The 25,192-nt window shown below is 40.9% G+C and overlaps 1 protein-coding gene across 2 annotated transcripts in view; it reads left to right on the top strand.

Annotated features, from left to right (window-relative positions):
- The first annotated feature begins 1,619 nt into the window (after window positions 1-1,619).
- The window catches only part of LOC140493585 (leucine-rich repeat-containing protein 10B), a 29,240-nt gene continuing 5,667 nt past the window's right edge, over window positions 1,620-25,192 (top strand). For both annotated transcript variants that reach the window (XM_072592187.1, XM_072592186.1), the window contains exon 1: window positions 1,620-1,972. In XM_072592187.1, coding sequence (XP_072448288.1) covers window positions 1,929-1,972 — 44 coding nt within the window. In that variant the 5' untranslated portion in view covers window positions 1,620-1,928. The remainder of the gene's footprint in view (window positions 1,973-25,192) is intronic.

Here is a 25,192-nt window from a genome sequence, read left to right as displayed (position 1 = left end):
CGAGCAGATTAATTTCAATGCAGAGAAATGTGAGGTAATGCATTTTGGTAGAAACAACAGCGAAAGACAATACAGGCTTCATGGTCCAACTATGAAGGGATTATAGGAGCACAGGGTATTTGGGGTTTAAGTGCATAATTCTCTGCAGGTGGCTAGGCAAATTGAAAAAGTTTTTAAGAAAGCTTATAATGTCCTTGAGTTTATAAATAAAGGCATTGATTATAAAAGCAAGGAAGTAATGCTCCACCTCTACAAACCATTGATCAGAACACATTTGGAGTAATGTGTTCAGTTCTGGACACCTTATTTAAGGAATGGTATTAGAGCCCTGGTGAGAATGCGAATGAGATTTACTAGAATGATACCGAGCATGTGGGATTTTAGACACATGAGAAGATTAGAAAAACTAGGCTTATTCTCCTTGGAGCAGAGAAGATTAAGAGGTGACCTTATTGAGGTATTCAAAATTATGAACAATTTTGACAGATTAAAAAAGGAGATTGTGTTTCCATGAATTGGTATGTCAGTTATTGAGGTCACAATTTCAAGACTGTGGGGAAGAGTTCGGAGTGAGATGAGGAGAAACTTCTTCACAAAAGCTAACACATTTCTGAGTAATGTGGGAGAGAGGTGGAGGGGGCTCCCACAGGAGGTTTCAAAACAGACCTGGATACATATTTGAAAGCGAGAATTATCAGGACTGCAGAGATAGGGCTGAAGGGTGGGATTAGCTGGATAGCTCTTTTGGGAGCAGGTACAGACACATGTATTGAATGTCGCCCCCCCGCCCCCCCCGTACCGGAAAGTTTTATAAATCTATGAACATGGTGCAATCATCAGCAAATATCCCCATTTCTGACCTTATTCTTGAGCCAAGATCACCGTTAAAGTAGTTAAAGTCTTTGGAAGTGTAGATGCCTCCTATGAAAATGCTCACACTTAAAATGAGTTAAGTGGCTTTTGGCAGTGTGGGTTGAGAGATGAATGTTGGTCGGAATAACCAGGAGTTATTGTTTTCTTTGAATAGTATCTCAACATCTATAACATCCATCTGAACTACCCAAACAGGTATAGGATTTGGAGGTTATCTGAAGGACAGTATTCCAACAATGCAATATTCCCATCAATACAGTAATGAAATACCAGCCTCGTATTGATTAAGGATTTAAAACATGGATAGTTAAGCTAATCAAGCTGCATTTCCTGCAAATCTGACTTGATCTAAAGAGAGTTTTCTCAAATGCAGGGTGAGAAACATTTCCAATAATGGACACAATTATACCATCATTCAGAAACCCATCAATCATGGGGCGGCTTGACTTTAAGAAAAACACACACACATTGATTGGACGTAGCCATTGGCATTATATTGGCCGGCCCACTTTTCGTAAGGAAAAGCTCACTCCCAGCAAAGAAGCGATTTAAAAAAAAATGAATGGCTTAAGATCATTGGAATGAAGCCAGGTTGCCACGGCGGCCCGGGTTTGGCGTAGCGCTTCCTAGCAACAGAGCATCTCCCGTTTTCCCGGCGCTGGCAATGAGAAAGGGATTGGTCGAATGCAGCTTCCATTCACCAAGGGAGGGGGGGTGGGGGGAGCAGGGCAGACCAGGGGCTGCGAACGAGTCAGACAGCAGCCTACCCAGGGCATTGGTGGGCAGACCGAGAGAGGGGCAGAGAGAGAAACAGGGGGAGGGGGCAATTCTATGCTCAAGTGCCCTTTTCTTTCCGGATGCTGTCTCTTTCGCTATCTCCATGGTGATGGCGAGGACGCGCAGAGAGGAGCAGGGAGGCGGGGACGAGCGTGTATCTTGTGTGTGTTGGGTACAGTCAAGGATTCAGTAAAGTGACGTGTGCGGATCAGACGGATTCTGTGGCTGGACTAAGGGAGTCTGAGCTTGGTTAACATGTCACCTCCCTTCACCCCTGGATGTTGCTCCTGTTCTGGACAGTCTCCATCACACACCAGACAAGGTAGGAAACTCGGTGCTGGCAGGGTTAGCCAGGGGGACAATGCCTCTCTAAAGACACGAACGCACTTGGCTCCTGCAAATTCCCCGAAACTGCCTTCGCCAACTTTCCCGATGAGTTTGTTCCACACCTTTGCAAGCCCCTTGGTTACTGTCAGCCCCTGCTCCCTTTGGTCAGCTCAGGCTGTGTTTTTTTTCTCTCTCTCTCTCGCTGCTGCTGGTGCCCGGTAATGTTGTAGTTCCAGCCAGTTTCACCAAGTGGGGGATTTCACATCTTCACGGCCCCACCGTCAACCAGGGAGCGGAGCGCCGGGACAAATCCTCTTCCAAACTCAACCCGGAATTGGCCTCACTGCAGGACAGTGAGTTCTTCCTGGTTCTCCCACTGGGGCTTCAGTCACCACTGATGCGATTTCATGAATTATCTGGCACCGCTGGCTGAAAAATGGTGCACGGATTAACTCCCTGTTGGCCACAGATGCTGCCCCGAATCCACTTTTGGGTTCGATCCTCGAGGCGCCACTGTCTGCGCCTTTAATCCGTTCCCCTCTGTCACTATAACCCCAGGTATTCATTCATTGTTAAATTCTGTATAGCACAGAAACCTGTTGATGGCCCGATTGGTCTGTTTCTTGTCTGCAAATACAGTGCAATGCTTAATGCCTTTTGCCTGACTTTCTGATTCTGTGGACGGACAAACAAAAGGACGGGGAGAGGTTGCTGATTCAACAGGGGGTGTTCATTTCACCTCCACCCCCCCACACACCCCCACCCCACACCATTCTCAGGCGTGTCTCTCTGAGACTGAAGGGGGACTTCAGTGCAGTAAGACCGCGGTAGCCATGTAATGCAAACTGACAAGCTTTCTTTTTATTATGGACCCCTTTTTACACTGCGCCCCGTCCACGTTGAGAGCGAGTGGTGCGCTGAACATTTAACTTTTTTTGCGGACATCACTGTGGGACCCTGCGAACTGTGGTTAGCTTCACCAACCTCTTTTCTTTTTGGTTGGGGGTTTGCTCAGCAGCTAATGGAGAACAAGGCCACGTGGAAACAAACATGCACAAGGGAAGCTGAGGCGACATTGCCTTGGCAAAACACAAAAAAAAATCTAAACTGTCAAGCAGCTGGAAATCTTGTTTCTAGAGCCGGCTCCCTCAACACATTGCCGGGCCGCTGGGCGAAGTCTTTGCAAACACACCACTGGCAATTGGGAGCGGAGACACGGAGAAATGCGCATATGTTTTCAGAAAGAGTCATGCATGGATCCAAACATGTGATTATCCGCCAAAAATGGGTCATATAATTAAATTAAGCTTGTGGCGAACCCGTTTATTTTCTGCAAGATATTTCCTGTAAGAATAACACCGAGCCAGCTAAATATTTTTCCTTGCACAGGCAGAGGAAGTTATTGATGAATTGGGACGATTGGGAAGAACAAGTTTAGCTGAGTTTTTATTAAAAAAAACGTTTAGGCTCTTTTGCATTCTATCATTTCACTTTAATAACTTGTAAATAAATAGCATTTGTATCACCTCACACATCCCAAAATGTGTGAAAACCCATGAGTATTTCTGAAGTGTCCCACAAACAATGAGCTCAGTTCAGTGATAAATACTGACCAAACCGCTGGGGAGAATTCCCTTACCCTGTGAGTAGAGTTGTAGGATTCTTTATATTTATCCGAGTGGGCAAACATTCAATGTTATTTGAAACACTGCACTTCCAACAATGCAACACTCCTTTGGAGAATTGAAGAATTGAAGAATTAGATTGGATCATGTCATCAAGCAGATCCAAAATGTACTGGAAACATTAGCAGCTCACGCAGATTCTGTGGAGAGAAAAGCAGAGTTAATGGCTCATTGTAAGTGAACTGGGAGATGGGGATATCAGGTACAGTCAGAAAGTCATGCTTTTGGGACATTTCTCTGCCTAGTTTCTCATTCTAAGGAGTCTGTCAGGTGATGACCACAGCTAAAGGCCTTATTTGAGGCTATTTTATGGTGTTGTTGTGCTTGTGCTCAGGCAGGCCGCTGGTGAAATAGAACTGTCATTCTTTTCTGGAGAAGGCTGGGGGTGAATTGCCTGGCTTTAAGCAGTCAGGTGAGGGTTGTGGGCAGGGTAGTAGCCCCAGTGGTCCCAATGATCTCCATGGAGGGGTTTCCCATATGAGTCTTGCTTAGCCCCTGAAATTCTAATTTTGCTTCATGAATTTTCCAGAGCAATGCTGAGGTTTGCAATGCAGAAAGAAAAACCAGTAAAACTTGCAAATGACAAATACTGATACGATTCACCATGTATGCTTCAAAATGGAGGTCCTGTTTGCCCAGTATGTTTATTTCCAACTATTACTTCTTGTTTTTGTTTTGCTCAGGGAAGCTGCTGGCCAACAAGTGGTTATTTTGCTTTTTTTTGTAATATTACTTGGGGGAAACATGTTGGCTTAGAAAACATCTCATTCATTTTCAAATAATGCCATGGGAATCTGACATGCAGCATAACATCAGAAATTGATGTAAGCGGGTAGGTGTTATGACTGACGGAAAGGAGATAGCGATTTGGTTGGAAGCTTAGGCAACCCATTGGCCTTTCCCACTAGACAGTGGGTCTATAGAGAGCCAATTGGAAGACCACCTATGATAACATTACTGAGGTGATCTCATTGTCAGTTATTAGTGCCCCAGTTATTTTATTCCCATGACCTAAAATTCAGGATTATATTTCAGGTCAATGATCTGCTCATTCTGTTAACTCTGTCACTCTCCACTGGTGGCAAAAGACCTACTCAGTATTTTCTCAGAAACTTCTGTTGGTATTTTGGATTTCCAACAATCACAGTGGTTAACCATGAGCTTGAGTCAATGCCACTGCCCATCCATATCACACACACATACATATACTCCCCCCCCCCCCCAGATACATCCTACCTTTAATCCCAGGCTGAGATCCTTAGTGCTGATGATTACTCCACCTAAAACAGTGAAGGTATCCACTTTCCCTTCGCTTCTTCTCTGAGCACTATAAGCAATTTCACATGTGGAAAATGGCATCAAGTTCATCACAGGCCCAGAAAGTGAAAGCTTATTCTGCACTAAATCTCTCTCTATAAGTTTAATACTAGGTGCAAGTAGGTAAGAAAGACATCGCAGCCCAGGATGCAAATATGCAATGTCATGCAGACCTGACGTGTAAAGTTTATAAATAGAGTGTCAAAGGATAGCCACTGATCTCAAAAACAGATATGGTGTGCATTTCTATCAATCACACGATCAATAATGTCCATTTGCTTGCACCATCTTCTGACGAAACATTAAATTTCAAATCCCATGGCATAATTTGAAGGGGAATAAGGTGCCCTCTTAGCCGACATTTTCCTCAAATAAGATAGAACAAAAAAGCAGAATAACTATTTTTGGGCAGTTGCTATCTGTAAAATGGCTGCTGCAGTTGCCCTTATGTGAAAACAATTATTGTGTTTTAACAAAATTGTTTCCGAAATGCATTTCTGAGCTACGCATAGATACTAGAGAAGAGCATGCAGGATTCTTCTTTTATGTCATACAATACTTACAAACTGCATAAAAATCATAAAGGTATCCTTAACAATTTTGTTTCTAACTTTTATGTTTATTTTGGTTAAAAAAAAATTGCTCTCTACAACATTCATGTATTCCACTTCAACATATTTGCTCTTACATCTAGTACATACATTTGTGCACTATGGAATTCATTTAGAAAACGTTTGCCTGCTGTACACTTCATATAATAAGCAGATTTGTATTCTGTGTAGATTCCCTTTAGCTCAGATATTTACTTGTTGCTCTAGGTTCTGTTAAAATACACATTAGCATGCTGAATATCATTTGTTACATACATTAGACTGTCCATGGCAATATTTTAAATGCACACATTTTTATGCTGTATACATAAAACAAATATTTATGTACAGTGTTGAGTACCATCAGCTCAAACATATTTGTATAGTGTGTAGAATTCATTTAGAATACAGAGAATGATGCCATGTAGTGGGGGATTGCTATCGTGCACCCAAAATATGCAGAAATTGGGTGAGTTGTCAACAGTGCCTGTGTCACCATTAAGAAACTTGAAGCAATTTTAGGGTTTGGCATTTTTGACTTCAATTGAAAATGTGTAAGTTCCAGATGGGTGCTTCACTGCAGCTCACCAGTCTTGAAAGAGAAGGAATCATCTAACTTGGAAATGATGCTGGACAACAGGGCAATTTGGAAGGGCCAGTGAGAGTGGGCTGTCAATGGGCCAGATGATTTTTGTGTGGCCAGATCTTACCTTTCCTGAGCAGACAACTGTGATCTTTATAAGTTCAGAACTATTTAAACTTGATACATTGGAACTGGTTCTCTGATTAGGAGTTCTTAGTAAAGACCAACAGTCACAGATAGCACTTGTTAGGAAAGTCATAGATTCATACAGTCATACCGGACGGAAACAGACCCTTCGGCCCAACTCATCCGTGCTGACCAGGTTCCCAAACTAAACTAGCCCCACTCGCCTGCATTTGGCCCATATCCCTTTACTCCTTTTCTATTCATGTACCTATCCAAATGTCTTTTAAATGTTGTAACTACCTTCATCTACCACTCCCTCTGGCAGTTCATTCCACATACAAACAACACTGTGTGAAAGTATTGCCTTTATGTCCCTTTTAAATCTTTTTCCTCTCACTTTAACAGTATGCTCTTTAGTTTTGCACTCCACCACCCTCGAGAAAATACCTTTGCTATTCACCTTTTCTATGCCCCTCATGATTTTAGAAACCTCTATAAGGCCATCAGTGAAAAATATCCCAGCATGTCTAGCCTCTCCTTATATGTCAAAATCTCCCATCCCAGTAACATCCTTGTAAATCTTTTCTGAACCCTCTCCAATTTAGTAATATTTTCTTATAACAGGGCAACCAGAACTGTACACAGTATTCCAAAAGTGGCCTCACTAATGTCCTGTACAACTTCAGACCCTGAATTTCTATTCAGCAAACAGAAGGAAAATCAATGTCTGGGAACCATGATTCTCGACCAGAGCATCATATGTTTGGTCATTAAGGGGGAAGACACCAGAGGAGAACTCCTTATCCTTTTTTTGCATAATATTGTAGAATTTTTCATAGTCTTTTAAAATGGAAAGGTGATTGCCTAGTGGTATTATCAATAGTTTATTAATCTACTGACACAGGTAGTTTTCAGGGGAACAGGTTTGAATTCCATCATTGGCGGTAGTGGAATTCAAATTCAAGAAAATATCTGGAATTAAGGGTCTTATGATATCAACGAAACTATTGTTGATATGCATCTGATTTACTGATGTCCTTTAAGGGAGGAAACTGCTGTCCTTTTCTGGTCTGGCCCAGATGTGACTTCAGACCCACAGAAATGTGATAGACTCTTGACTGCCTTTTGGGCAATTAGGGATAGATAATAAATGCTGGCCTAGCCAGCAATGCTCATGTCCCATGAATGTAGAAGAAAAAGGGCAGATTAGTACCCCCTTTAACCTGAGAGATGGTATCTGTTGTGTCTCACAGTTAGTATGTCACTATACCATGAAGAGACATGTTTATCTGACCATCATCATATCATTGTATATCAGCTGAGTGTATAAAGGAGTCAGACTCCATCTCAACTTAGGAATTGAAGCAGGGTGCACTAATGGAAGTCTTTATAATTGAAAAGCTTGATATTAGCACAGTCATGGAAGTGCCTAGGAGGTAATATTGCACACATCAGTGAGCTGTGATAAGTGTTTATTGGGTTTTTCAATACCATGTTACCCATACGTAGTTCTTATTGAGGAATATCAAGCATTAGATACAAATATCCTGCTAGAGACAAAATACACATCACAGACATTGCAGGACAGTGGAATGTTAGCTGAAGCTGCTTGCACAAATTCCACATTGGAACTAGAGTGTATGAAATTTTGACTCAAAGGTAGAGTTGCTTCCAATTGAGCCAAAGCTGGCACTTGATATCAAACTGGGAAATTGAGCAGAATATTAAACAGAATTTTCTCCTCTGGAAAGTTTGACTGTGGAGGTATTTAATCAGATGGGAGATGGCTGGGATGAAACCTACCACTTTGCTGCCTTATCTGACCAATTCCCTGATAGGAGTGCCTTTGGACAGTGGCAAAACCTTAAAAACTAATTGAGGGAGGCCCACAAGTGGGTAATTAACACACACCTTTCAGTGATGCTGGTGTTAACCCAGTGGTGGGTGAGCACTGATATATGTACACCATAAGACTATTAGATGTAATAGCAGGAGTAGGCTTTTCAGCTTACCAGGTGTGCTCTGCCATTCAATGAAATCTTGGCTAATCTGATAATTCTCAACCTCACCTTCCTGCTTTTCCTCCATGACCCTGATTTCATTACTGATTAAAAAGTGATCATAGCCTGGCAAGTACTCAAAGACCTACATTTGACATCTTTGAATTAAAGGTTTCCACAGATTTACTACTGCCTGGAAGAAGAAATTCCTCCTCTTCTCTATCTTAACTGGGTGACCCCGTAGTTTGAGATTATTACCCCTGGTCTTGGACTGTCCCAGAAAGGGAAACAACCTCTCCATAGCCACACTGTCAAGCCCCTAAGAATTTCATATGTTTCAATAAGGTTAGCTCTCAACCTTCTAAACACCAATGATACAGGCCCCATAAGAAAATCCCTCCATACCTGTGATTAACCTATTGAACCATCTCTGGACTGCATCCTTGCCAATATCTTTTTCATTATCTAAGATGACAAAAACCATTCTCTAGTATTCCAGGTGTGGCATTAGTACAGTCTTGTTTAATTTTACCAAAACCTCCATGGTTTATACTCCAATCCCTTTGAAATAAGGGGTAACATTTCATTTGCTTTCCTTTTACTCCTGTGAACATGTATGCTAGCTTTATGTGAGGGACCTCCAAATCTCTCGGTTCTGCAGTTTTCTGCAGTCTCTCTCCATTTAAGTAATAATTAGCTCCTTTATGCCAAAGTGCATAACCTCATTATAGTACATTGGCTAAGTTTTGCCCACTAACTTAACCTGTCTATATCCCTCCGCAGAGCCTATGCCATCGTCTCTACTTGCCTTTCCACTGCTTTTCTTTTTGCCATCTACAAACCCGGTGATAATACGTTCACTTCCCTCATTCACATCATTATTTTGTATTGGAAGTAATTGTGGCCCAGCACTGATCCCTGTGGCACTCCACTAGTTAAAGGTTGCAATCCTGAAAACGTCCTTTTTATTCCAACTCTCCATCTTCTATTACCCAATGCTCTATCCATATGACATACTATTGCCAACACCATAGTCTCTTATTTTATTAAATTGACTTATGTGTGGTATCTTATTTGATATCTGAAGAAGGATCATAGAATCCCGACAGTGTGGAAGCAGGCCATTCGGCCCGTCAAGTCCATGCTGACCCTCCGAAGAGCATGCCACCCTGATTTGAACCCCTACCCTATCCCTGTGGGGCCAATCAACTTAACCTGTACATCTTTGGGCTGTGGGAAGGAACTGGAGCACGCAGAGGAAGAAAGGGGGTGAATGTGCAAACTCCACACAGACAGTTGCCAGAGGCTGGAATCGAACCTGGGTCTCTGGCGCTGTGAGGCAGCAATGCTAACCACTGAGCCATCTAATGTATGAAACAACTGGTTCTCCTTTATGTCCTCAAATAATTCTAAAACATTTGTCAGATGTTATTTCTGCTCCATGAAACACGCTGGCTCTGTTTGATTATATCGCATTTTTCTAAACGTTCTACTATTATATCCTTTGTGATAAACTCTAAAATTTTCCCAATGACAGATGTTAAGCGAACAGTTTTACTGTCACTGCTTTTTTTTTAATCTCCCACCCTTTTAGAATAAAAGTGTTGGCAGTCTTCAAACCTCTGGTACTTTTTCAGAATCTAAGAATTCTTGGAAGATCACTACCAATACATCCATTATCTCAGTAACTACTTCCTTTATTATCATGGGATGCATCCCATCAGATCCAATGGACTTATCAACCTTTAGCCCCATTACATTCCTTTGAATTTCTCTGATGAAAATTATTGTATTTGTTTCCTCCCACTTTTTCTCCTGTGAATAAATATTTTTGGGATGCTTTTAATATCTTCTACAGTGAAGGCTGAGGCAAAATACATATTCATCTTCTTTGGTATTTCCTGTTTCCTCCATTATTATTTCCCCAGCCACAACCTCTAAGAGATCTATGTTCACTTTGGCCTCTCTCTTCCTTTTTATATATGTAAAGAAGCTTTTGCTATCCACTTTGTTAGTATTTGCTAGTTTACCCTCTGTTTATTTTCTTCCTTTTTATTTTCTTTTGGTTATCTTTTGTTGACTTTTCAAACTCTCTCAATCCTCTCATTAACCATTAATTTTCATCATGTTTTCTCTTTCAATTTGATGCTATCCTTGACTGCCATGGTTACCCATGGTTGGTTTATCCCTTTCCTGGAATCCTTCATCCTTGCTGAGATATATTGCTGTTGTGAGTAATGAACTATTTACTTAAGTCTCTGCTACTGTTCATAAGCTGTCTTTTCTGTTTAACTCCATCCCAGCCTACTGCAGCAAACCTAGCACTTTTTTAAAATTTATGTTTAGTTGAGTTTAGCATTGTTGTTTCCGACCCAAGTGTCTCACTCCCAAAGTCAATGCTAAATGTTATCCTTTTTTGGTCATTGTTTCCTTGGGGATCTTTTACCCTGAGATTATGCATTAAATCTGCCTCATTGCACACTACCAGTTCCAAAATAACATGATCTTGCTATAGGTTGCAGTAGTATTAGGCGTGGTCACAATAGTCCCAGAGGACCATAGGCCCGCTCTGTCATTAGAGATATGGTGATGGGTTTAACCTGAGGTAACAACTTCTCAGGCAAGGGGTGAGGTCAAGAAAGTAGGACCTTATGGTGAGTTCAGTCTGTTTGGAAATTTAACCTATGCTGTTGGTGTGAACACGCATCACAAACCAAATGTTCCATGAACTATTCTGAATATACTTTATGAACTTTTCCTCATGGCTATCTCTGCCAATTTGATTTTCCCAATTATGTGAAGATTAAAGTCATCCATGATTAATGTACTGCCCAAGTGTTCATTATCTCCTGATGTATTCTCTCCTGTACTGCTTCCATGACAGCTAATATTAGGGAATCTCTAGACTATTTCCACCAGTGTCTTCTTTTCCTGTTACTTCTTATCTAAGATGGCAGCAGAGTTTTTTGGCTGAGCCTGGGGTTCAACCACTCCCGTCGGCTTTCTTTCTACTTTCTTTTTTTCACTGTTGCCCGTTTTATCTTTTTTCATTTTTCATCATTTTATGTTCTTTTAAGCCTGGACAGAGGCAGGTGAGGGAGGAAGCCTTCAGTGGCAGCAACAGCAATGCCAGGACGATCTGGACACAGCTCCATCCCAACTCAGGGTTTCCCAGCGAGCGAGAAACAGTTCTTGGGCTGGGTCTTCTGGCCCAGACACGCAGACTAGGCCAAGGCTCCAAGTCTACAGCTAGGCCTGAAAGAGAGGAAAGGTGGTCTCAATCCAGCTGCATTGACACCAGCTTTCAGTTCAATATTCCAGTGATCCAGCATATTCCATTGCATATACAGGGTACTCCATCATTCCTTAATTGGCTTTCCCAGAACCTAGGAGACGATAATTGAACTGTAATGAACTTTGTCTTATTTTTACTTTTTACTACTTTTAAGTGTGACTTCTGCCATTGATGTAGGCACTGTGTTGGAGAGCTTATCAAACTTTTCACTGTATTTTTCATGTAAAAATACATGTGATAATAAATTTCTATTCTATGTTCTATTCTATTTCCACCTATATGGATTCCCCATCTCTTGATCCAAGGTCATTTTTGCTATTGCACCTATTCCATACTGTACTAACTAAACTACTCCATCACCCCTCCCTTTATGCCTGTCCTTTCTCAAAATTCACATATTCGTCAATATTTAGTTCCTTGTTTTGACCTTCTTGTAATCATGTCTCCAGAACAGCCATAGGATCATAGTATTAATCTCTATATGTGGTGTTAATTCATATTGTTGTTTCTGAATACTAAATGCATTCAATTAAAGAGTAATTAATTTTACTTGTTTGCCTTTTTTTTTCCATCTATTTGCGGCTTTTAAAAAGTATTTGTGCATACTGTTCCTTCCTGTCACACTCTGAGTATCATTACCTAAATAGCTATTCTGCACTGCTGCCATTCTAAGCTTATATATCCATGCTCCAGAACCTTACCCCTTCTCATTAGTTCAAAGCCTTCTCTGCAACACTATTTATTCAATTCACCAGGACAGTGTCCCAGTACAACACAACATCTCCTGTCTAACCCATACTGAAGTCAGAGCCCCATGAACTGAAATCCATACCTCAATCTCTGGCCGACGCATTTAACCTCTTGACTTTACTAACCCATGTCAGTTTGCTTTGCCCATGGCTCAGTTAGTAGTCCTGAAACTATTGCCTTGGAGGTTCTGCTTTGTAATTTAACTCTGAATTGGTCAAAATCGTATAGAAAAATCCCCTTTCTAGTCTTTTCATTGTCATTAGTGCCAATGTGCATGATAATAACTGAATCCCTCTATTTCCATTCAAATTCTTCTCCAGTTGTGAGGTAACATCCTTAACCCTGGCACCTTTGGAACTAAAATAAAACAAAGAATTGTGATGCTGGAAATCTTAAACAAAAACAGAAATTGCTGAAAAACTCTGAAAAAGGGTCACTGGAGCTGAAACATTGACTCTGCTTTCTCTCTACAGATGCTGCCAGACCTGCTGAGTTCCTCCAGCAATTTATATTCTTGTTTCAGCCTTTGGGACTCCTGCTCCACATAGAGAATAGTATCTATTCCCCCTAATTACTCTGTTCTCCACTACTACTACTACTACTACTACTACATTTATTTTGCTTCCAAAAGAGAAAATGCTGGAAAATCTCAGCAGATCTGGCAGCATCTGTAAGGAGAGAAAAGAGCTGACGTTTCGAGTCTAACTGACCCTTTGTCAAAGCTGGTCAAAACTTTGACAAAGGTCAGTTAGACATGAAACGTCAGCTCTTTTCTCTCCTTACAGATGCTGCCAGACCTGCTGAGATTTTTCAGCATTTTCTCTTTTGGTTTCAGATTCCAGCATCCGCAGTAATTTGCTTTTATTCATTTTGCTTCAATTGCTTGAAAGGCTCCCAATACCATTGTGCTGTGGTCAGTTTACTCATCCTCTCTTCAGGTTCCATTCTTGTTCACACAGCTTGCAAGAACTTGTAACTGCTGGACAAAAGCAAGGGCTAAGGCTTCTTAAAAGCTACTGCTTAGGTCCCTGTACCTGCCTTACTTGCAGTCACACAATCCTGAGGGGTATGACTTCCTCTTGGAAATAAGGGTCGAGGTAACTTTCCCCTCCCTGATGTGGTGTAATGTTTACAATTTGGATACCAGCACTTAAACTCAAATCCAAAGTTTCTTGAGCGATAAACGCTTGCTCTAGATGTGTTCACTCTGGTTCACTATGATTTCCAGCAGCTCCCACATGCTGCGGCAGCATCATATCATCTCACCTGCCATCTGGATTGTATTATATTTGCTTTAGTCATTCATAACGTTACTATGCTTGCTCTTCTTTTAACATCAATACAGAGGAACCTCGATTATCTGGCATATGATTATCTGAATTTCGGAATATCCAAGCAAGATCGCAAAGTCCCGATGCTTGGCTAAACTGTATTATCTGCCATTCAATTGTCCGAATATTCGACTATCTGAACAAAATACTCCCCGCCTGTGTCATTCGGATAATCGAGGTTCCTCTGCATATCTATCTTATACCTACAGTTTTTAAGAAAAAGAGAAGTAAAATAATAGAGGCCTAAACACAAGCTAAATACTTTACTTTTATTTAAAAAAATAGAAATACTCACCAATTGTTCTCACCAGAAGTGCTTACCTTAGTCACTTAATGTGGGTCTGGTTTCAGCTTGTTCTTATCAAATCAACTCTTTCATTGTGAGCTTTGAAAAAACACATGCTTAAGGCAACACCTGTAGAATTTAAACTATAGATTTTAGTTTAATGCCAACTACAAACTAAATTAGGTTTGTGCACATTAAAGGTTTAGACTTTCTTATCCAGCAAATGCATACACTTAATCTTGTCCTTTGGGGAGCATGGTAAGTATATCCTTCTGTGTTTGCACATGGGTCTACTTTGGGGCTGATGGAGAGGAGGGAGAGTCTCTGAAAGGTATTTGGTGCCTGATTGAGGGAACCTGGCAGTGGAATGACAGAATGACAGCAGCCTGCAGACTTTCAGGAGGGGAGGTAGTGTAGCAGTCCCTTCAGTTTAAAACCTAAAATTTGAAGAAAGACAGTTTATTTTCTTTCACCAGTTGTTATAAGCTGTGGCTTTAACAACTAAGAGACTGTGCAGTTAATATACCAATCACATGTGCCTTCTAAAGAGATGTAAAATACCTGGAGAAGAGAGATTGAAGAAAAGCAAGTCCTTGCAAGCAAAATGATCATCTCAGTGAACCTTGTGACTGCTTTCCACTCTTATCCATCCACCCATAATGCAAATGCTATTTTGTCTGTCTGTCTCTGTCTGTATATATGTGTAGAGAAGTATTAGTATTAGAAGTAATGGGCAAAGTTATATGTCAACAGTTCATGTGGTTAGAATCTATTTATATATAATAAATAGTAGTTCCTATTAAGCTGCATTTGACTGACAAGTAAATTGGGAATTTTGCATACTTAGATAATTTATTTTACCTTTTGTGATGATTGGCAATTGTGAGGCTTAACTTTGAGCACACTATCCAAGTCACCTATCATTCTGAATTGGAAATATATAATCGTGCCCTGACTGTCATTGGATCAAAATCCTGTAGCTCATTCATCACTGAGCTGAAGAGGAATTTCTTCACTCAGAAGGTGGTCAACCTTTGGAATTCTGTAAATCAAAAGGCTGTAGAAGCTCAATCATTGAGCATGCTCAAAACAAATATCTAGATACCAATGACTATATTCTTTTCCTAGAACATAGAAGACTGAGCAGGGAGCTAACTGAGGTGTACAACACTCTGAGGTCAGATAGGGAGAAACATTGTCCTGTAGTAGAGAAAAATGGAGAAAAGTATCATAGAGGTAGATGATCAGCCATGATACGTAATAGCAGAGCAGACTTACCTGGCTGAATGACCTACCCTTGCTCCTATTCCTGTGCTTCTTTAAGACCCATCAATGTTGCTGTAGTTATGCTTATGCAAGAAATCTAAGAATAATGCATCACAACCCTGAAATGTATCACAGGTGGTGGATGTGCTTCAGGGAGCCAGCAGATACGTTGGTAATTCCAGAATTTGTCCTCCCTAACCTGTTCTTGCAGCTACAGTGTTGATATGCCTGACTGTGTTCAAATTCCTGTCTATGTAACCCCCCTCCCCCCCGACCCCCTTCGGATGTTATTAGTGGGGTATTCCATGATTGTAATGCCATTGAATGACAATCGTCTTGTCTGTGATTCTTTTACTTGGCACATGTGTACTGCATATGTTATTTGGCATTACCTGCTCAAGTTTTGATGTTGAATATGTTATAGAATTAGAGAATTTTTAAAGCACAGAAAGAGGACTCCTGTCCATTATGTCAATGCTAGTCATCAAACATCTCTTTATTCTAATCCCATTTTCCAGCACATGGACCATAACCTTGGATGCTATGGCATTTCAAGTTCTTAAGTCCTATCCCTATTGGTCATTTAAGCGGTGAGTTCTAGACATCCACAATCCTCTGGGTGAAAAGATCATTCCTTAAGTTCCCTATAAACCTCCTGTTCCTTATCTTAAAACTGTGGTTATTGACTCCTCTACTACAGGACAATTTTTCTCCCTATCTAACCTCAGAGTGTTGTACACCTCAGTTAGCTCCCTGATCAGTCTTCTATGTTCTAGGAAAAGAACCCCAGCCTACCTAATTACTGGTCATAACTGAATCACACCAGCCCAGTCAACATAATCATAGAATCATTATAGAATCCCCACAGTGTGGAAACAGGCCATTTGGCCCAACAAGTCCACACTGATCCTCCGAAGAGTAACCTCCCCAGATCCATGTCCCTAACCTATTACTCCATATTTCCCCTGAAAATTGCACCTAACCTACACATCTCTGAACACTATGGGCAATTTTAGCATGGCCAATTCACCTAACCTGCACATCTTTGGATAGTGGGAGGAAACCAGAGGACTTGGAGGAAATCCATGCAAACACGGGGAGAATGTGCAACCTCCACACTGACAGTTGCTCGAGGCTGGAGATGTTTGCGTTTCCGGCATTATTTTGAGCAACTCCTGCAGTGATGTCTTGGGATTAAGGTGAATGACCTCCAACAATCAAATCATCTTCCTTGACACCACCCAATAGAGAGTCTTCCCCTGAATCCCATCAACTTCAGTTTTACAAGGGCTGCTTGTTGTAATACCTGGTCAAAAGTTACCTTGATATCACGGGTAGTCACTCCCATCTCATCATATCTGGGCCAAGGCTGTGAGGCTGATACAAGCTGCATGGCTTTGGCAGAACCCAAACTGAATGCCATTGAGCAAATGCTGCTTGTTTGCACTTTTGATGACCCCTTTCATCACCTTGCTGATAATAGAGTTGACTGTTGGGTAGCAATTGGTTGGGTTGGTTAGTTTTGCTTTTTCAGGACTGGACATACCTGGGCAATTTTCCACACCACTCAGTAGATGCTTGAGTTCTAACTGCATTGGACCAGCTAGCTAGAGGCACAATTAATTCTGGACCACTGATATTTGTAGTATCCAGTGGCAAGAAGCCAATCTTATGTACAAGTCAAAGGATGTTCCAAAACACCACGCTGCAATGCAAATAAGATTGATGCTGTGAGATCAAGATGGTATCCTGCCATCCTACATGGGCAGATCACTTACCTGTCTCAACCAGTTCATCAGGGAGATGGAGCACAGGTATACTGATAGGATCTGAAGAATGGTGAATATACCCGGGAAGGGCGAAGCCTGGCAAATCTCTGGAGGTCTGTAGCAATCCCGACGCAAGTCAGTCATCTCACCTTGGTATGGGAAAGCCAAGGGAATCTGATTCAATCAGGGCTTTAGAAGACCATCAGATCATTGAGAAAGAATTTGCAAAGCTAATGGGAAGGAACAGGGAAACGGGACTAGCTGGTACCTCTTAGACCCAGCATGGTCACAGCCACCCAAATGACCTTCTTCTCTGCTGTAAATATTCACTGATTCAGTGAAAAAATGTTTCCTTGCTGCATATTGTTCAAGCTGTGCCTAGTCACTTTGCAGGGAGAAAGTGAGGACTGCAGGTGCTGGAGACCAGAGTTGAAAAGTGTGGCGCTGGAAAAGTGCAGCAGGCCAGGCAGCATCCGAGGAGCAGGAGAATCGACATTTCAGGCATAAGACCTGAAGAAGGGCTTATGCCCGAAACGTCGATTCTCCTGCTCCTCGGATGCTGCCTGGCCTACTGCACTTTTCCAGCACTACACTTAGTCACTTTGCAGCAAAATATCAGCCAGTGAAGAAAGGAATCTGATGTGAGTGCATTAAGCATTCAAAAGACAACTGTTATCTGCAGGTTAATACCTCCAATTAGGTAGTGAACTTTTAATGTTTTGTTGTAACTCAATGGGAGTAGTTTCTTTTTTTCAAAGTGCTTTCCTACTGAAATATTATAGTTGTAAAATGTAGTCCAATAATGCAGGAGAATATAAGGCACTTGGATCAACGATTAAATATGTCAGTTAGGTGGAAGAAAGATATCAGAATGTTACTAAACTGACACTGGTCATGAAGTCAATCCCCTGAACTAAATTATCACCTATCGCCATTAAAATTCACGCTACACCCAGGAATTCCCAACTGAAATGTCTTATCACATCTTCTAAACTTAAAAGGAAACTGCACATGGTGGTAGTGTTCCCTGTTTACGTCAAAGGATTGCATTTTCAAGACACACTTCAGAAACTTGAAAACATTTGCCCACATTTTCCAGCCTTTAAGATTATCAGAAATGGGACATACATCGGGAAATGTGCATCTGGGCTCTGCAGAGATCCTATCTTACAGACATTTGTAGAAATGCCCAGGAAACTAAACTTGCGATGGATTGATTTCTTCTGCCGAGCAGCCTTTCGAATGACTCTGACCCTAAGCTCAGGGTGGAGACTTGGAGCAGATTATGGCACTTTCCTGCATATTTACCCTGGAAATATCAGTCAGTTTATTACTTGCTCCAATTCAGTGGTTAGCTAACACAACTCAACTGAGCATCACAATTGACAGCCCCTGTCAACCACCAGCCACCCACTGCGATCACATAACAGCCCCCTAACCAGCTGAATTGCCCCCACTGAGCACCCAACTATCCTGATGATCACCTGTCTGCACACTAACCCACCTACCACCTCACTCACCTACCTACATTGCTCACCTATCCATCTTACCTTTTCTTCCACTTATCTGTCTACCTACATCACCTAGTTACCCACCTATGCGTTCCCCCAATTAATCCCTCACTAACTCATTCAATTACTGCAGTTCATTCAACTGGAAAGTAGCATATACATAAAACTTCTATACAAGAGTGGAGAGAGACAGAAAATAGGAAACTGTAGGCCAATTAACTTGTCTGTTGTGGGGAAGATGTTAGAATCAACCATTTTAGAGATTATAGCTGAACACTTAGAAAATTGCAAGGGAATTTGGAAGAGATAGAATGGTATTTTTGATAAGTAGAAATCATATTTAAACAATTTATTTAATTTCTTTGAAGGAATAACTTGTGTGTAGATAAAGGGCACCCTGTAAACGTACTATTCTTGGATTTTCAGAAAGCATTTGATAAGGCATTATATCAGAAATTATTGTTAAAAAAAGCTCATTGTGTAAAGACTAACATCATAACATGAATAGAAGATTAACTGACTAGCAGAAACAGAGTATGCATCAATGAGTCTTTGTTTTATGGCGTGACAAATGCAGTTCCACAGGGATCTATGCTGAGGCCTTAGCATTTTACAATTTGCATCAATGACTTGGTTAAGGAGATCAAAGACATGTCAGCTAAATTCACAGATTCTACAAGATAGGTGGGAAAGTTTGTTATGAAGAAGACATAAGGAAGCTGCAGATAGACATAGATAGGGTTTTTGAGTGGATGGAAGTCTGGCAGATTGAATATAATGTTGGAAAATGAGAATTTGTTCACTTAGAATGAAGAATCAAAAAGCAGAGTATCTCTTAATGGAAAACATCTGCAGAATCCTGAGGTACAGAGGAATTTAGGTGTTCTGGTGTGAGTCACAAAACATTAATATGCAGGTACAGCAAATCATCAAGATGGCTAATATTACAAGAGGAATTAAACATAAATATACAGAGAATTGGTGAGACTACATCTTGAATACTGTGTGCAGTTTGGTCTCCTAATTTAATGAAGGAGGTAAATGCATTGGAGGTGGTTCAGAAGAGGTTTACTAGATTGATACCTGGAATAAGTGGGTTGTCTTCTGAAGATAGAATGAACAGGCTGGGCTTGTTTTAACTGCAGTTTAGTAGAGTGAGAGGTGACTAGATTAAAGTGTATAACATCCTGGAGAGTCTTGACAAGGCTCAGTGGTTAGCACTGTTGCCTCACAGCAGCAGGGACCTGGGTTCAATTCCACTTGCGGCTGGCTGTCTGTGTGGAATTGGCATGTTCTTCCCGTGTCTGCGTGGGTTTCCTCTGGGTACTCCGGTTTCCTCCCACAATCCAAAGATGTGCAGGTTAAATGAATTGGTGATGTTAAATTGCCCATAGTCTTCAGGGATGTGTAGGTTAGGTCCATTAGTCAGAGCTAAATATAGGATAATAGGGCTGGGGAATGGGTCTGGGTGAGTTACTCTTTGGAGGGTCAGAGTGGGCTTGTTGGGCTGAATGGCCTGTTTTCACACTGTATGGATTTTAAGTTCTAAGGATGTGGAAAGGATGTGATGGTCATTGCTGAAAACTAAGCGATATGGTTTCAGAACAAAAATGAGATTATGTTTGATGGCTGAGTGATTTACCTGGATGAGAGCACTTTATTACATAAGAGGCTTTACATAATCCAGGACAAATCACTCCACTTGAGTGATACACTGTCCATCACCTTCAACCTTCACTCCCTCCACCATTGATGCACAATGGCATAATTTACAAGATACAGTAACTCATGACAGCACCTTTGACAGTACCTTCTAATCAAATAACTCTACCACTTACAAGGATAAGAGCAGCAGATACATGGGAGCACCATCACCTGCAAGTTACTCTTCAAGCCACACACCATCCAGTATTGCAAATATATTGTCACTCTTAAACTGTCATGGGAGTGAAATCCTGCAGCTCCAAACTGAACACAATTGTGGGTGTACCTACATGCCTTCTCAAAGGCAATTAAGGATGGACAATATATGCTAGCCAGCCAGCAATGCCCACCTCCTGTGAATGTTAAAAATAAATCACATTAGATCAGTGTCCTTTGTTTCTCAACATTTCGACCACTTTTTCCCTATCTATCTTGTCCAGACAGCCCCATGATTTTAAACAACTTGATCAAAGCTCTTCTCAACTATATCTTCTCTGAGGAAAACTAATATTATTAGAATCATTTGGATGAAAGGGAAAATCTTGTTGTTCAGGACCTGATTAATTTTGAAAAGACAAAATAAGTCAAGAATTAATTATTAAGTACTATGAAATATGGACATTATAAGCCTCCATATTGTTTGAGAAATAAAAAAGTCAAATGATTTAAAGAGCTTTACATTTTCAGATCCAATGAAGATATAAGTTACAAAAGGAAATGAAGTAGACCATGATTTACATGCAAAGAGAAGCTATTTCACATAGCTGGAATACTTGTAGTGTGACAGGAACAAAGACATCATGCAGTTGTCGATGTGATACTGCTTGGTCCCATCTTCAGAAAGAAACATCTCCCATGGCGTGAGGGTGACCTTTCCATTTCTTTTTTCCCCCAGTCAGCTTTGTGACCTTTCTGAATTACAAACAGTTTTGCATTTTGAACTTGTTTCTCCTCAGAACTGAGGTGGGATATGTTTCAAATTCGTATCATATAGGTCATGAAAGGCAGCGAAGAGAAAGCTTCTGTCAGGTCAGTGGATGCTGGGTTCATACCCAGATATCCAGGACTGAAAAGAAAACACACATCTCACTCACCCAATCCCCATTCTTTTGTACTAAACCACTCAATGTTTTTTTTTTCTCTACTTTTAAATCCAGTGCCACTGATTCACTTTTGTTCCAAAAAGGCCTGAATTTGGAGGACAGAGCTTTCTGTAATGAGGCATTCATTGGCAATTTCCCACAGAGAGGACAAAAAACTAGTATAATATAGAGAAGAAAATAAATGCATTGCTGCAATTGAGGATGGTCTAATGAAACACAATATTAAAGAACACCCTAAACCTTTCTTCTCTCCATGACCTAACACAGTGGCAGCTATATGTAACATATACAAGATGCTCTGGAACAACTCACCAATGTTCCTTTGAAAACTTTGATCTCTAACTTCCAAAAAGATACAAGGCACCATCGACTGCCTGTCTCCTCCAAGATTCTTTCATGGTGCTCAAACTTCTGTAACTTCCTTTCCATTAACACAATGGGTGTATCTACAGCAGTTCAACATGGTGGCCCACAACCATTGTCTCCAGGGCTGGAATGCTGGCCTAGCCAGTGATGTCCAAATTCCGTGGAAGATTTTTTAAAAGGCAAAAGAAAAGATGCTTTCTAATATATCCCATGCCTCAACCAGAAGCAAGAATTGGTGTGAAATACTACATGTCCTTTGGGAAGTGCTTAATTATATGAGGCGTAAAATGGAGACCAATTCTTCTTTGCTTAAAGCCCATATTTTCCCTGTAACTATGGGATTTTTCAGTGCCGGTTCCACAAGATGCTGGAAGTGCTCTCCCCCATATTAAGGGAGCCATTTAACCAACCTGGTAATGATGTTGAGACAGTGCATATTGCATTTTCTGTCGCACATGAGGAAACGTGCTTTCAACGTTCATCTGGTCAAGTCCACTAAGGGTTGAAAAATGTGGTGCTGGAAAAACACAACAGGCCAGGCAGCATCCGAGGAACAGGAGAATCGATGTTTCGGGCATAAGCCCATCTTCAGGAATGAGGCTGGTGTGCCAAGCGGGCCAAGTAGCCACTTGGCACACCAGCCTCATTCCTGAAGAAGGACTTATGCCTAAAACATCAATTCTCCTGCTCCTCGGATGCTGCCTGGCCTGTTGTGTTTTTCCAGCACCACATTTTTCAACTCTGGTCTCCAGCATTTGCAGTCCTCACTTTCTCCAAGTCCACTAAGGACCTTGTATATTTCAATTAAATCAGCTTCAACTCCTCTAAGCTCCAGAGGATATAGGCCTGGCCTGAATAGCCTTTCCTCATAAGGCAATCCACTCATTCCAAGTATTAGCCTTCTAAACTTTCTCTGAACTGCTTCCAATGCATTAATAACTTTTTGTTAAGTACAGTGACTAGTACTGTGCACAGTATTTCAGATGTGGTCTCACTAATGCCTTGTGTAACTGAAGTATAATCTCCCTATTTATATATTCAATTTATTTTGCAATAAATCATAACATTCTATCAGCTTTCCTAATTACTTACTGTACCTGCATACTAATCTTCTGTGATCCATGCACTAAGCCAGCCAGATCTTTCTGCATCTCAAGAGTTCTATAATCTCTCATCGTTTAGATAAAATGCTTATTTTTATTCTTTCTGCCAAAGAAAATTCTCACTTTTCCACATTGTACTCCATTTGTCAGATCTTTGCCCACTCATTTAACCTATCTATATCCTTTTGTAGGCCTTATAGTTCTTCACAATTCACTTTCTACCTATCTTTGTGTCATCAACAAATGTAGTGACCATATCTTTAAATCCCTTCATCAAAATCATTCATATAAATCATAAAAATTTGAGGCCCTAGCATTTATTCTTGCAGTACACCACTCATGGTATTGTTATGGACCAGGCCTAACTCCTCAAAACATATTTAATCAGGTAACCCAGACTGTAACTTTGCTATTTGTTTTAGGTAAGTATATATTAGATATTCTCAGAGTGAATTAGCTGATACGACTGCCAGGTTTTAAGCAAACAGAATTTCTTTACAAAATTACAGAATGAAATATGAAAAACAGAAAATAGATTACTGGATAACTTATCCTATCCAAAACCCGACACACCTAATGATGCTGTTCCGAAAATACTTGCAACCGTTCCATAAACACATCCCTTAGGACAAAGAGTAAAAATGACACAAATATCTTACAGGTTACACAATCAGAAGGGCAGAAGGAGGGAGAGAACCAACAGCCTTTCTTCACACACACTGCTGCTGTACTGAATCAAAAACTCTAGTCTAAATGAAGGCTAGCTACACAGCTGGCTGGCCACTCCCCTTTGATTATACCTTTTTTAAAGACATGAAAGCCTTAGGATGGATGCATTACTAGTTAGGGGTAAACAAAAAGGACCCCAATAAACCTCTCAACCCAGCCTAGTTAAAGCCCCAAGGTCATAGTAACCTTGTAAAAAGATCAGCATTGTGACAGTATCCTACCGGTTTGAAAAAGATCCGCTTGTTTTTATTCTCTGCTTCTTGCGAGCTGTCAGTCTTCTATCAATGCTAATATGTTACTCTAAACCATGAGCTTTTAGTTTCTGCAATAATCTTTAATGTGGTACCTTATCAAATGCCTTCTAGAAATCTCAGTGCGGTACATCTAGTGGTTCCCCTTTATCTAAATCACAAGCTAGTTCTTCAAAGACCTCCAATAAATTAGTCAAAGAAAAATGAAGTTTCAGCTTTGTCCAATTACCTTGAACTTACTCAGTGCCCAGTTATTCCATCGTATAAGTACTATGGTAAGTACTAAGATAACTGATCTGTAGATTCCTGTTTTCTGCCTCCCTCACTTTTTGAATAAAGGAGTTACATAAGCTATTTTCCAATCTAAAGGAACATTCCCTGAATCTGAGTTTTGGAAAATTAACATCAAAGTGTCAACTATTTCACCATCTGTTTCTTTTGGGACCCTAGGATGAAATCCATCAGGACTTGTCAACTTGCAGTCCCAACAATTTTCTTAGTAATTGGAATTTTCTTGAGTTACTCCCTCACTTTCAATCCCTGATATACAGCCATTTTCAGAATGTTACTAGTATCTTCTCCAGTGAAGATCATTGCAACATATCTGTTCAGTTCGTCTATCAACTCTATGTCATCCATTACTAGTTCTGTCGGACCAACTCTTCCTAAAGAAATATTTCTTGTCTGTTTTTATATTTTTGGCTAACTTTCTCTTGTACTCTAAATTTTAGACTACAAGGGGTCCCTAATTTATGAATATCTGATTTTCGAATGCTCTTCCTTACCTGTTGTGATCCTATATTTTAAAGATCTGATACATGAACATTTCCTGCATTTATGAGTGGCTACTTTATGTTGCCCTGCATTGTGTTTCAACTTGCATACAAAATGATTTGTGAATAGATTCAGAATGGAACCTTGTTTCCAATCTGGGAACTACCTGTATATATCAAGCACCTTGTTAACACCTCATTAATATACAACTTCCTATCTTAGCAAACATGCTGAACCAGCTAGACATTGAGAAATCTCAAAATTGAAATTAAGCGGGTACATGGTGACTTCCGCTTGCCTCCAGCTTTAAGGAGTCTTCATGTTGCTCAGCACTAACCTGCATCTTAGGATACAGGCTACATGCACTCTTGGCCATTGGTGTCGGAGATATGCCAACCCCTCACAATCCTCATGACACCAATCTGACCTACTTGTGGGATGCTGAGGAAGTACAGACCTGCATTGTCGGATGCACTGGCAACTAGCATTGCAACTCACTTTGTCCATCAGGGCAGGCACCCAACTCATGGATTGGACCAGGCTGCATTTCAAGGCACTTGGCTATTCTCTGAGTGCTTGCTCACATAAAGCCTACCTGCATGCTCACAGTATCCACACTTCACCTTGCCCTGCCTTAGCATGTTGGTGCCTCAGTCAGAGCCGAAAGGCTATCCGT

Source organism: Chiloscyllium punctatum, chromosome 22 (assembly GCF_047496795.1).
Source record: "Chiloscyllium punctatum isolate Juve2018m chromosome 22, sChiPun1.3, whole genome shotgun sequence".
Classification (NCBI taxonomy): Eukaryota; Metazoa; Chordata; class Chondrichthyes; order Orectolobiformes; family Hemiscylliidae; genus Chiloscyllium; species Chiloscyllium punctatum.
Note: the sequence above shows the minus strand (reverse complement) of the source record. Positions and strands in the feature narration are given on the sequence as shown.